The sequence below is a fragment of the Tinamus guttatus genome, unplaced genomic scaffold (genome assembly GCF_059628265.1).
Source record: "Tinamus guttatus ecotype Peru unplaced genomic scaffold, ASM5962826v1 Tinamus_guttatus_pri_ptg000004l, whole genome shotgun sequence".
NCBI lineage: Eukaryota > Metazoa > Chordata > Aves > Tinamiformes > Tinamidae > Tinamus > Tinamus guttatus.
Genome location: NW_028288538.1, coordinates 17,159,854 through 17,173,053, shown reverse-complemented (window position 1 = coordinate 17,173,053; position 13,200 = coordinate 17,159,854). Strand labels below are relative to the sequence as shown.

Sequence of the window (13,200 nt, the reverse complement as noted above, 5' to 3'; positions counted from 1 at the left end):
AATCTTGCCTTTGAATGGAATCCTATTAATGATTCTGATTCCCTCAAATCCCTTGCATTTGCGAACATTTCAGCTTCTCAAATAAGTTATTCCAATTCACAAGCCTAGTGAATTTGTCTTTCAGGTCAAAATCAGAGTAAGCTACAAATTCATTTTAAGTTGGCCAAACGCCACAAAGTACAGGGCAGCCAACATTAAAGCTAATGTAATAAAACTGCACAAAGCCACCTAGGAATGCTTGCTTACAAAATTAAGCAAGCAGTTCAGTGAGCAATAAAGCTAAGGAAACACAGTTTTCCCATGGATCAGATCTTGTGGTTGGAGCTGGAAAGCATGTTACGCACATGCAGAGAGCACTGAAAGGGCCTCTCTTTACTTGACTCCTGTTTTCATGAAACATATCAGCTCTTGGCATCTTTGAAACTATCCTCCCACCAGTTGAAAGGGTGGGAGGAAGTGGATGGTCTGCATACACCTAATTAATTAGCAACCACGTTTAATATAATTAATCAATGTATTAATAATGTTAAGGTAAAAAAAAAAAAAACTTTTATACTTGATGGTTTTGCTTTCCTTCCAGAATCTCATACTAAAAGTTTCTTCTTAATGTGTAAACAGAAAATTTTAGTCACAAAACACAGAGGAAAACTTTTTGTAGGCCTAATTCAGATGTTGCTTATACATTGTCAATATATATTTTTTTTCCTTAGTGGCACAAGTGAACAGTAGGGGCAAAGATCAGTGAAAAGAGAAATAGCTGTTGAAATAAAACAAAAGGCTATTTCTGTGCTGCATATTTTTTGACTTATGTAATTAAATGTTAAGGGAGAAAATCACAGGGAAGTCTGCTTGGTAGTGCAGGGTTGTGCTGCCTCTTCACCATTTACTGCACAGAAACACCCTTTTTTTCCTTCTCATGGCCCTTCTTTTGTAAGGAGTAGCAGAGAGGCTTAAATAACACAACTCATTTATTTACAAACTGAAAGCAGAGGAGAAATGGAAGACAGAAACGTTACCCCCACAGCAACTGTGCCTGTGTCGTTCCTTCCTGTTGTAAGGGTGCTCTTATAGTAGGAGCTACCAGAACTGGTAAAAGCCCAGGCAGAAAAGGGAAAGCAATGAGCATACCTAAAGGGATAAAAATTCCTGTCATATTCTCAGCAAAATCCGTACCAGGAGGTGTATGCCCAGGAGAGGGAGCTGCACAGCAAGAACCTTTGCCAGGATGGATTCGGGTTTACGGGCCACTCAACTCTTTTGCATTAGAAACAAACAAACAAACAGCCCCAAAACAAAATCATGCTTCAATGCTATGTAGCACCCTTCAGATTTAAATGACATGAGGCTACTTTGGATAAAGTTTGGAATGACAGTGGATTAATTTGGGTGAGAATTTTTGCATGTACTGGGCCCATATTCAAATCCAGGAATGTTAGAAAAAATTTGTCTGTGTCCTTTTGTGGGAGAGAAAAAAAAAGAACAAAATTCTGTTGTGGTTCTCTAGCCATGCTATTAAATAACCAGGATATATGTTTATCATATTTCTCTCAGATCAAATCCTTAACTGCAGAGCTAAAACATGGCTGTATCTCAGATAATATTGAATAATGAAACAATTTAGGCACAAATCATGAGGGAGATATTTGTTAAAGCTAATGAAAAGGATGGTTTTTCTTTTCAAACAAGTTCTGCTATATTTCCCATCTTTTGAAAATATGTATGCCAAAATGTGGTTGAAAAAAAGCTGTTCTCCCTTGCTGTATGCAATGTTACTTGCTGTAATGTCTGTTACAAAGGATGTCTGGTTTTGCTTTTCTTGTGACTGTGACTGTTCAACGCAGGCTATATTTAATGCAAGTTAGAGCAGTTTCTCAATAGCAAAGTACCAAATACAAATGCAGATATTTAATGTAAGCAGATTGCCGCTCTATTCTGTGATTGGGACTGATACCCAAAAAGCCTTTCAGCAGGAATTAATCCTACAGCTATCGAAGGGTGTATAAATAGAACTTGCAAATGTGGAACTGGAAATTGCGTCAAGATATTGTTGGTTTCATCTCCTAAATTAAAACAAAACAAAAAAGACCTCTAACACTTTAAAGAGCACCTCTGTGTCAGTTTGTGTAGCATTTGAACTCTCTTTTCAGTCTACCTACAGATTCTTCACAAGTTACCCTCTCAGTGATATTTTGACCACAAGTTTTGTACATGCAGGTGATGAGATTAGAAAATGTAACTGAGCATCCAGTGGAGGAATATTTAGCAGGGCTCAGTTATGCAAATCTGTGTTGTACTCACTGTGCTCCTCTTTCTCTGACATGGCAGTCACGGCTCTGCTGTCTTTAAACTGTTCTGACATTTTCACCAGTTTTGTAGAGTCTAGCAGAGTTCCTGTTTTTTTGAGGGGGAGGAGGAGGGGAGAGATCAGTGTTGTCTCTCGCTCTCGCAGTACGGACAGCTGAGATAAGACAAGCTTAATTAAAAAAAAAAAAGCTGTTTCTAACTCTTTATAGTTGTGAAAAATTATCTTGAAGAGGTGACATGAGTACCACTGATATAGTGACGTGAATCACTATGAAACATTTATTTTAAGCTGTTTGTGCTACCTGCTATCTTCAGCCAGGATCTAGCTGTGAAATGTAATGATAGCAGTATATAAATTGTTTTTTAAAAGTGTTGAAATGATTTAGAAGCACAAAATGGTAGATTTGGGGATGACATTTGTGCTCCTGTCATCAAAGCCCTTCTAAACTTCTTTTTCCACCAGCTGTTTCTCTACTAAGAATTCAAACACAAGTCTCCAGGTAATACAATTTCCAAAGACTCCAAACCTCCCTGAAACCTTCCTTTGAAATGCAAAGTTTCCAGGTTTTCACCATCGTTATGTGTGAGTTTAGAAAAGCTCCCCACCCGTTATGAAATGCAGACAAGCATAAAAGGACATAAATCATTACAAAGCGCAAGCTCCAAGCGGGTGTTTGCTTGACCAAAACTGGCACCTGTGGAAGAGGAGGCAGGAGCAGCCGGTTCCTCGGGGCCGCGCTGGCACCAGCGCCCAGCTCACAAGCAGGAACTACCCAGAACTGGGCCATAAAATTGCAAGAACTGTGAGAATCACGTCCTCATGCTTATCTGCCCTGCTCTCATGTGCAAAAAATGCCTCAGATGATTCAGAGACCTACCACAAGCTCATAGTGTAAAATGAACACCCAAACCAAAGTCTTGAAATTTCAACAAATCTCTCCTTCATATAATCATGAAAAATTATCACATTTCAGGGGGAAATAATTATTTTCTTAATGTTTGCAGAGTGCTTGGAGATAATAATATAAAAGACCCTATCAAAGAACATTTATATTACATATTTACTATCCTTGTAACTTCTCAAAATAAAAAACTTCCACTCACGCAAACTTCTGGTTTGTAACTTTATTTTCCTGTATTGTTCCATGGATTAAAATTAAAGTAGGGTATGGCTGGCAAATATTTCAGATTTGTCCTCTGATTTGACCATAAAAACTAGGTGTTTAAAAAAATTAAGTCACTACCAAACTTCTTGTCTTATACAAAGATTAATGAAAACTAGAAGAATTATTACTAGGGAAAAGAGGTTCTAAGTTTTCCATTTTTTTCAAAAAGACCAAAATAAATTAAGAGAACATGATGACACAGAGTGATTCCTGAGGCAGATTTTTAACTAAAAATTAATTAAGAAATATACATAAACATGTTTTTCCCCAAAAATCTCACTTGGAGGTTTGCACTCTTACCAGCCACGTCTTCCTCATCCCGAAAGCCGGAGTTTAGCAGCATCATTTAAACATCTTCCTTTACTGTTCCCTGCCAAAAGGGCATGATTCACTATGACTCATTCATCCGTTAAAATAAGGCTTGTTCCAATATTAACTTGAGCTAAAACAAATCTTCAGGCACAGAAAGTGACAAAAATTGTGCTCTCTGTCTTTGCAGTTTTCTGCAGGGTTCAACCAAATTTGCTTTCTGACAGTACAGTTGTTAAAATTAACATAAATTGGCTCTTGTTCATCAGACTATTCTTGCTTTCTTACAAATGCACATTGTAGTAACATTTCCTAAGGAGAGGATTTCTAGATTTGTACCGAGATGTTATATATCGCGTCATTTTGCTTGTTTTTGTACTTTTGACAGCTACAGTTCACTTAATCAAAAGAGGCATTAAAAGAAAAAATATTGCACGAAACCTCACTTGCATTCAACATACGAGAAAAACGTTGTTTTTTTTTTTTTTTACCTTTTACCTGCTACCCTGCTTTCGCCCCCGCCACACACATTTTCCTGCCAGTGTTGTGCCTTTGAAGGTGTCACTTCATCACCGTAACAATATCCAGTTGTGGTCACTTAAGGATTACATATGCTTACAAGAAACAGATTACCATCAGCCCTCTTAATTGTGCAGATGATTGTTGTCAGAGTTGTCTTTGAATGTTGGGTAAGTAGCCTTGCTATTCATACTTGCCTCAGTTGCTGAATATTTGCTTAGCTTGTTTGCAACGCAAAAAAATATGGCTGTTTTTTTGAGAGGGAGAGGTATAAATCACTGTACTGCAAAATTTCTAAGTCTATTAAGAACAAGCATTGGCTTTTGGTACGCTGCATCAAACAGGAGGCATAAGCTGCCCTTTAAGCAGATGTATTTTAGCTTCACTCAGGAGCTATTGCAGTTTAAGACCACATGACGGCATGAAAGCTAAATGGATTTGGATGCCTAAACATTTTAATCATAGATATATGCAATTTTATGAGTGACATGACCTCTCTGTCACATGAGAGGGCCCAGAAGAGACACTAAGGTGCAAGGTAGCAGTCCCAGCCGTTCTGGTTCCTGGCATCACTTCTCGCACTATCAGCAAAATATTAGGTGTCCTGACTGTGGGCAAACTGGGTGCAGAGAGCCCTGCTCTGATCAGCCGCTTCAAACGTGCTCTCCTGCTCCGCGTTGCTGTCGCTCGTGCTTGTGCTCACAACCTGCCTGGAGGAGGCACTTCTGGACACGTTTGTACTGCTGGATGCCCAGGGGGTCCTTTGCATAGTTCACCTATTTTCTGGTGCACCCTGTTGCTTTTCTGTTGTTTAGTTTTTAACTCTACACTGGTAGAAAGTCGCACACTGTAGTCTTGGCATTTAGAATTGTAACATAAATGTTATTTTGTTGTACGACATAGAGCCAAGCACTCTTTTTGTTAAACTGAAGAAAGGACAGCTGCCTGATTTGGCTTTTAGAGGAGTGGTGAAATAATACAAAATCAATCTTATTTTCTTGTTGCTCTGTTACTAAGTGAAAAGAAAAAGGAGGAATTCTATTACAAGTATACTGAGACTACACTGAATTTACTCCTTTGAACTCTGTAATACTAGATTCCAGCTGCAGAAATCAAAGCAGGTGACTGGTGTAAAAGCTACAGTGTAGAGAGCTCCAGAAATAATTTGTCCTGCAGCTGAGATAAATAAAACATACAAAAGCCAAAGAATTGGCATCTAAATGCAACAAAGTCAACTATTTCATGGTCCACAATTTCTAAACAAAAAGCAAAATGCTTCTGAAAGAAACCACCTTCTGTACGGGCACGATGCTGCAAGAGAACTGCCAAGAAAAGGGGACCAGTCCATTTTCACTGCATAAGCTCAATATTTGAGCACCAAGACTGGAATTGCTACTACATAAAAGGCAACGGACAACCTTTCTACATCACATATTTAAGACTCTTAAAATTCAATTCAGATGGTCAGAAAAGGTGATTTTATAACTGGACATCTCTTCAAAGATTCCTCTTCTCCAAAAACAGAAGACAAGGTACTTTTGCTTATTTTAATTGTTTATTTAGTGAGTGTATTGTGATTGCTATCTAAAGATAGTAATCATTTATTTTATCCAGTAAAACAGTTTAGCTTTGTAAACAGGACTCTATCTAGGCAAGTTGCACATCTCTTGAAATAAAATCCAGAAAGAAGTGGATTTCATGCATCAGTATCTCAGTATGCATCAGTAGTTCTTCCAGATTGTTTTACATACATAAATAGATAATATCAAAATACTTTTTTATTTCCACATGTTGACATTTGGATTCCAGCCGCTATCTGTGGAAACTTTTCTCATCTTAGAAGAAAGTGGCTTTCCTCAGTTGCCAAGTTCCATCAATTACAATTTACCTGCATTGCTGATGTGCATACAGGATCATGCAAAATGCAAAGCTTCCCCACAGCTACCATAATAAATGCTACGCAGACTACAAGATTTGATAATGTTAAGAAAATTACGTTTTGGAAGGTGCTTTCGCGGCAAGATATCCACTCTTCCAGACTTTTCTGTTTTCTGTAATGAAAGCAAACAGCTCACTGGTGCATTAAAAACATTACACTTTGTTTGCTTTAGTTGAACCAAGATGAATAACAGTCATAACTGTAGTATAACCATGAAGCAGGTCCTCCTTTATGTCATTACATTCTCTCAGTACGAAATTCCCGGTAACTATTCGATCACATCCTATTTCTCCATGTCCAAAAAAGCCAAAGAGCGGAACATTTGGAAAAAACTTCCTAAATGCATCTGCTTCCATATTCCTTTTGGTTTTGTAATGCCGATATCCTCTGCCAACGCAGGCAAACATGAAGCCAACGGTGTTACGCTCGGGGATGTTGGCTGCTTTGAGGCGCTGCATGGCGGCTTCTGCTGTCCTCTCATCAGTTACATCCTGGTCTAACAGAACGGTCGCGCTCTGGATCTGGGGACCGCTGAAGGCCAGGCCGACCACCCCGCAGGCATCGCTGGGCTGCGCGCTGGCACTGAAAGGCAACGCACGGCGCGTTACAAAGCCTCCCGGGGCACCGCGGCGCTCGCCTAGCTCCTGCTGCAGCCGACGCGGGGCTCCGTACCAACAACCTCCCGAAGGGATTCTCAAAGCTCCTCACACCAAAACACGCACAACATTTTTTTTCTTTTTAAACACGAAGCAAATAGAGGCAGAACTTTCCTGGTGGAACTTTCCTATGCATTAGCTACTTGCCAATCTGGCAGTTCACTTAAGTCACAGCTCTGTAACTCCAGCAGAACTATGGACAAATCAAGACGTTCAGAATTTAAATATCAAACCTGGGCAGCAATGAGTAATGGCTGCAGATCCATGTTGTCTCAGTCTCCTTGGTTAGTCAGGACACATTGGTTTTGGTAGTTACCTATTAACATTTTATTAATCTCAACTAAATTTTTCCTGGATCCCAGTACAACAGCTGGACTTCACTCTCTCCAAAAGGTACCATTTTACTTCTGTTAACAGGCATTTCCAGTAAGGAATACTACTGTATCTACAGTGGTTTTGTGCATTTGTATGTTTTTTTGTTTGATTGATTTTTCAAGTAATAAGCTCAGTAACAGCACTCTGACTTGCAGGGATGTTTGGCTCCTGGCTCCTCACTAGTCACAGTGTTTTTGGGCCCAGCACCATACCTGTTTTTCCTGTTTTAAATCTCCTTCACAATTCAGCTTAAAAAAGATACTTACTTTTCAGAGGTCAGTGATGTAAAGCCCTCCACTTGTCCCCCAGCCAGGATGATACTTTTTTCATTCAAAGGATTGACTATTTGATGAAGAAAACGAGTAGCTCCAGACTTCCAGGAATTATAGCCGAACAGAAGAACCACACGCAGGTCTGGATTATTTTTCAGACCTAGTAATAAAAACAAAAATGTCAATCCTTTTATTTTCAGACTTTGACTTCTGAAGTCCAAACACCCTGTTTAAACTCTTCCACTCTCTCCGTAAGTAATACATCACCCATTTAGTAACGGCTTCCCACTGCCACGATCATGAAAACAATCAGCCAGGCAGCTGGTACCTGCACATACAAGCAAACTGCAGCAAAGAATCGAGCACAGAGAAAATTACACTAGTTTCCTCCAGTTTTCAACTTCTTCAGCAGAATATTTGAGCTTTAGTATAGGAACCACTCACAATGGCACAGGGGATATCTATGATTATTTTCCACAAATAGGGAAATGCTCAAAATACCACATATATCGACAAGCATAAATGTTCCTCTGAGCAGGACTGCCTAGAAGCTAGCTGCAGAAATCTGAGTTCAATATTCAGTATAACTCAACCTTAATACTCCAGAATAAGGGAAGAGCAGAGGTGTATAAGTATCTTCAGTAGCCCTTTGGAGCCACCAAGTGCTCTGTGCGTGGGGATAGCACACAAGCTGGTCATTCCACCCAGTTCCATGCAGGACCCTAAAAAAGCCACATAACAGTTCGCAAAACCCCAGGTGAAATGGAGAAGAAATACACACCTGCTTCCGCAAATTTGTTTTCATCGAAGACTCTGTTCTTTACGTCTTTAAAAAAATGGAAAGTTTGGATTTTCACCCCATCAATTTTGGGGAACAAAAGAGCAAAGCCAGCTTCACCTTCTTCAATTTCTTGAGGTTGATTGCTGCTTGAACCCATAGGGGTAACTACAAAGACACAAAAAAAAACCCCACATCTTGTGTACTGTGATCCCAACACTTCTGCCTGCAGGTTTGTTGCCCTTATGCAAGAACGTAATTTGTCCTCCATGATCACAGTTACTAGGAAAAGCTCTTACACTGGAGGGAGAGATATTAAGGTAACAAATTAGGAAAAAAAAAAAAAAAAAAAAAAACGTTTCTAGTGATAAAAAACGAAGTACTAGAAAAAGACCAAGGGAAGTTGTGAATTTTCCATCACTAGTGTTAATGCCTCTTGCTGGACCAAACCAAATGGATTCACACTGAGGACATCACATACCTGGGACCTCCCTGTACAACTGCTCACAATATAACTTTTTAAAACATGCACATATCTAAGAAATATAATTACATTAAGGTACCAACTAATGAAAATCTAGAAGCAGTTAAGACAACTGTGTCTCAGACCAGCACAATCACAATACAAACGAAAATGTCATCACTTTGCCTGGAAATGCTGAAGTTGCATTTGACTTTGGCGAAGTCTGCTGCAGTGATCCGGCTTGCTTAGTGTCTTCTGAGTAAACCTGCTCATTGGTTTTCACATTCAATCCCCGATGGCTCCAGTGTCTCTGAAATCCCTGCTGTATCTAATTTCTCCCAATTAAATTAAATTAAATCAACCTTTTCAATGACTGCATAAAGTAAAAGTTTAGAGCACTTGTGCTTTAGCAGCAACAGTGCGAATCCCTTCACATTGAAGCTAGGACTGAACAAGGTGGGAGCAGCACCAGGTAATAATCTGTGAGCATGTTCCGTTCGGTCTGCAGGACTGTGCACGCAAAAACACATGGAGCTGCAATACAGGGAAGCCTGAAAACACCTGCAATACCCTAGACATCTTCAACCTGATGTCACATCAGATCGCACATTTTTTGTCCTACCTACAATCCCTGGGGTGACGAGTCCAAGAACTTGGCATCGCTTTGGCAACAATTTTTCCAGCTCAGTCGCTGTTTCTTTACTGTTTCTTTTTCTTGCTGTTAAAAAAAACGGGTGGGGGAGGACATAGAGAAGTTAAAGGAGTTCAAGCCTTACAGTTAGTCTCACTCTATTTAAATAACACTCCCAATCAACGGCTGCCCAGTAAACAACTTGGCAAACCTGAACTATCTGTAGGGTACAGAGCGGAATAAGCACCCTGACAAGGATGAGAAAACCAATCACCGTACGCTTTTGTGTGAATGCAAAGCCACACAGAGCCACGTACATGTGTTGGACTGCATTTCATAACACAAACACTCATCTGCACAATCACTTTTTTTTTTGGGCAAAAGATTTAATTTCCTCTGAAATTCAGAGAATTCCATTTCAGCTGACTTTTCTATCACACACTGTACTTAACTGCAGGTGCTTCTTGTAAGAAAGAATAAGTATTTTTAACACTTATAAATATGTAATTTTAATGGTTACCTTTCTTTTGTTCATGGCACTCCTCATGTCCACTGAAGGTTTCTGCATCTGCTATGTAGAGCACAGTTTGTGGCAGCACATGCACCTTCTATAAAAAGATGCAAGGAGCAAGATTACGCTAGTTAGCCGCTTCTCAGAACATGCCTTTAACAGACATAAGCTAAATAAGAAAAAAAGCGTGCGAGACAGAAAAAGCAGGAGGAAAAGAGGTGATTACATTCACTTTTGCCATTTCCCCAGCTTTGTTTACAGGGCCCCTCTGCAGCTAAGCCCTGCAAAGCCCTCGTTAAAGGAGCTCGCGGCTGCGGGCATCTCTGCCAGCAGCAGTGGGGCCGGCACCCCCTCTCTGCAGACAGCGGGGCCCTCACAGCGTCTGTGCGGGAGGGCAGGAGGGCCGCGGGGGGCCGCGGGGGGCCGCGCAGCACCTACCTCGAGCTCGCGGGCCAGGGCGCGCACCAGCGCGTGGCTCTCCCCGGGGCCCGGCTCCAGCGCCGACACCCAGGCGAGGCGCTGCCGCGCGCGGAGCGTCCGCCGGGCGCACTCCCTCCACAGGCGGCACACGCTGCGAAACACCGCGGGTCAGCGCCGCCGCCAACGGCGCCCCGCACCCGCCCGCCGCCAACGGCCGCCGCGCGCACCCCCAGCCCCCCGCGCCGCGCCGGGCCGGCCCTACCAGGCGGCGCGCAGCAGCGCCTTGGTGGGCAGGAAGCCGAGGACGCGCTCCACCACCTCGGCCAGGCCGCCCAGCACCGCCGCGCCGCGCGCGTCCGTCTCCATGGCCGCGGCGGCCTCCCCGCCAACGGCCGCGTCACGCGCGGCGCGACGGCTGCCGGCCGCGGGCCGCCTCCCCTTCCGGCGGGCGCGCGCGTGACGCCAACGGCCGCAAGCAACGGTCGCGCCGTGCGCGCGCCCGAGGAGCGGCGGGAGCGGCGCGGGCGCCACCTGGCGGCGGTGGGAGGGGCGCGCCCGAGGCAGCCGCGGCGCCATGACGGCTCCCGCCGCCCCCCCACAGTAACCACAGGAGGCGGCCGTTCTTAAAATGGTTTTTATTCATAAACTTGATGCAAGTTTACAAATTACTGTACATTGCCAAGTAATTCTGCAATGAGGGAGGAAAAGGAAAGGGCAAAAAAGAAGGAAAGTAAACCCAAACCAAAGCATGCCGAGCCCGCGGGGCGCCGGAGGCGGCTCAGCCTCCTCAGGTTGCGAGGAGGGCGACGCTGGTGGCTCTGCCTCGCACGGGGGGCTACATCAGCGTCTGGCTACCAGGAATTTATACAAATATAATATGTACAACCAAGTGAGCAGAAAGGCTGGCAGTCACCCCCCGTGGCCGAGAGGGGAGCCCAAACAACGTGTATCGGAAGCAGTGCCAAATCTCTTATTTTTCTTTCAAGCTAAAAATTGGATCAAGAAGCAAACGCACAAGGACCCACAGGTGCCTAATAAGAGAACACAGCACAAATTTGATAATCAACAAAAAAGAATATAACAAAAATATGTTCCTGGGCCTCTAGGAGCACTTCGCCCATGGTGTGCACTGTACGAGACGTCTCCCAAGGCAACACCGAGGGCTGCAACCTAAACAGATCCACGCTCATAAGGCAATGAACGGCGTGGTTACACAGACCCAGGTTCATTCATTTCCTATGAAAGAAACAGCAGTTCCCATTAGTCTCTCCATGGCAAAACCACTCTCACAACTATGGCAACATTCCTTAAATCTCTGAAGCAGATGATGCATTCTTGTACTTTATTATAGCTTTTTTAGATAAAAAAACTTTTCATTCAAGGACTTTCACCTCAATTTGTGCCAATCACTTTAGAAGTTCATTAGTTTATAAATGATTGCAACAACCCGTTAATAAAAATGGAACACCTAAAAAGGTTTTTTAGCATTTTAAATAACTTCAAGCTTCATACTGCGGCTCTCGGTGAGTAGGTTGAGCCGAGCAGTAGCAGGAACAGCCCAGCAAGTTCTGATGCCCCAGTGGAAGTGACTAGTTACAAGGTTTTATTGGCACAGCCTTGCTCTGCTTAAAAACAAAACAAAAAACATAATCTAAACAAAGAGCATCTTCTCCAAGAAACAGTTCATATTCTCAAACAGCCATGAAAAAATGTTTAATGACTTAACATACACGTGTTTTTCCTATATCATTAATTTGGAAATACTACAAATGCTGTCATTTTAGACCAGAAAAACTACCGTGATTTGCAAGACCTGACATTTCCTAAAATAGTATTAAACAATGTATTAAACTTCTTGGCTTTAAATGAAACGATACAATGCAAGTCTCTGCAGTCTGCATCCTGCAAAAGGTAAGAAATACACAAAAGTGTGTGAACAACTCCTATTTAATGATCCTTAGTAACTCGATAGCTTGCTTTAGGGAGTTTACACTTTTAAATAAAAAAGGGGGGAAGGGAAGGGTTGACCCAAATATGCTTAATCCATAAGAACAAATGCAGTAAAGGCCAAAACTGCTCAGTCCGAGATATCTAAGAAGAGCGGAATGGTAAGGCTGTAACTTATACTTTAAGTGTCAGTTGACAGATTATCCACTAACTTATCTAAGAGCTAAAGTCTTCAGTACAGCTGTTATAGGGGCACTCATAGCTTGAGTCTGTGTGTGTTGGAAAACATAAAAAATAGCTCGCTTTGTTGATGTTGGTCCAGGTATACGACAGTCCTCGGTATTAACCATCTTCCTTTGGAGGAGTGTACCAGCCTGCGGGGAACAGAGAAACCCATTAGGTACCAACATCACGTTACGATGATCTTTCCTTGAATCTGTGGGAGATTGAGAGCTGAACTGGCTCCTTTCCTCTCACAAGGAAACCAGTTCAGTGAGAATCAGTGGCTTAAATGCTAGTGGCAGATAAAGCACTTGGCATATTCCAGGACCCGACCCAGTATTTCTGTATGAAAATAAAAGAAAATCCTTTTGTGGGTTTTTTTTTGTTGGTGGTGGTGGTGTTTTTTTCCTTATATCACAGCAGCTATCTTGCTACTGCCATATAACAAGATGGACACCAATAATGGGAGCTGTTAAAGGAGAAACATTGCTATAAGAAAATAAGGGTAAAAAGCAGGTCATTCCAGCCACTTAACACATACAGACATACAAATATGACTGCACAGGGAGAATATATAAATCCCACCTTGCATGTTGAAGAGCTGGGCACACACAAGTATTTGAAAGTTTTACCCTACTTCTGCAAATCTTTGTGTAGGAACAGGCTCAGCAATGTCAGGGTTTGGCAG

At 42.2% G+C, this 13,200-nt stretch overlaps 2 protein-coding genes across 2 annotated transcripts in view; both read right to left on the bottom strand.

Moving 5' to 3' along the window:
* Positions 1 to 6,238: 6,238 nt before the first annotated feature.
* On the bottom strand, positions 6,239 to 10,722 carry FBXO22 (F-box protein 22). Its single transcript, XM_088519843.1, has 7 exons — positions 10,606 to 10,722; positions 10,362 to 10,494; positions 9,933 to 10,020; positions 9,404 to 9,499; positions 8,322 to 8,486; positions 7,535 to 7,700; positions 6,239 to 6,819 (listed from the first exon to the last, which is right to left on the bottom strand). Exons 1-7 carry the CDS (start codon positions 10,707 to 10,709, stop codon positions 6,390 to 6,392), a joined length of 1,182 nt encoding a protein of 393 aa, XP_088375969.1. The 5' UTR covers positions 10,710 to 10,722; the 3' UTR covers positions 6,239 to 6,389.
* Positions 10,723 to 11,883: 1,161 nt separating this feature from the next.
* Positions 11,884 to 13,200, bottom strand: part of UBE2Q2 (ubiquitin conjugating enzyme E2 Q2) — a 38,493-nt gene continuing 37,176 nt past the window's right edge. Inside the window, exon 13 of the mRNA XM_088519834.1 lies at positions 11,884 to 12,664. Coding sequence (XP_088375960.1) covers positions 12,633 to 12,664 — 32 coding nt within the window. The 3' untranslated portion in view covers positions 11,884 to 12,632. The remainder of the gene's footprint in view (positions 12,665 to 13,200) is intronic.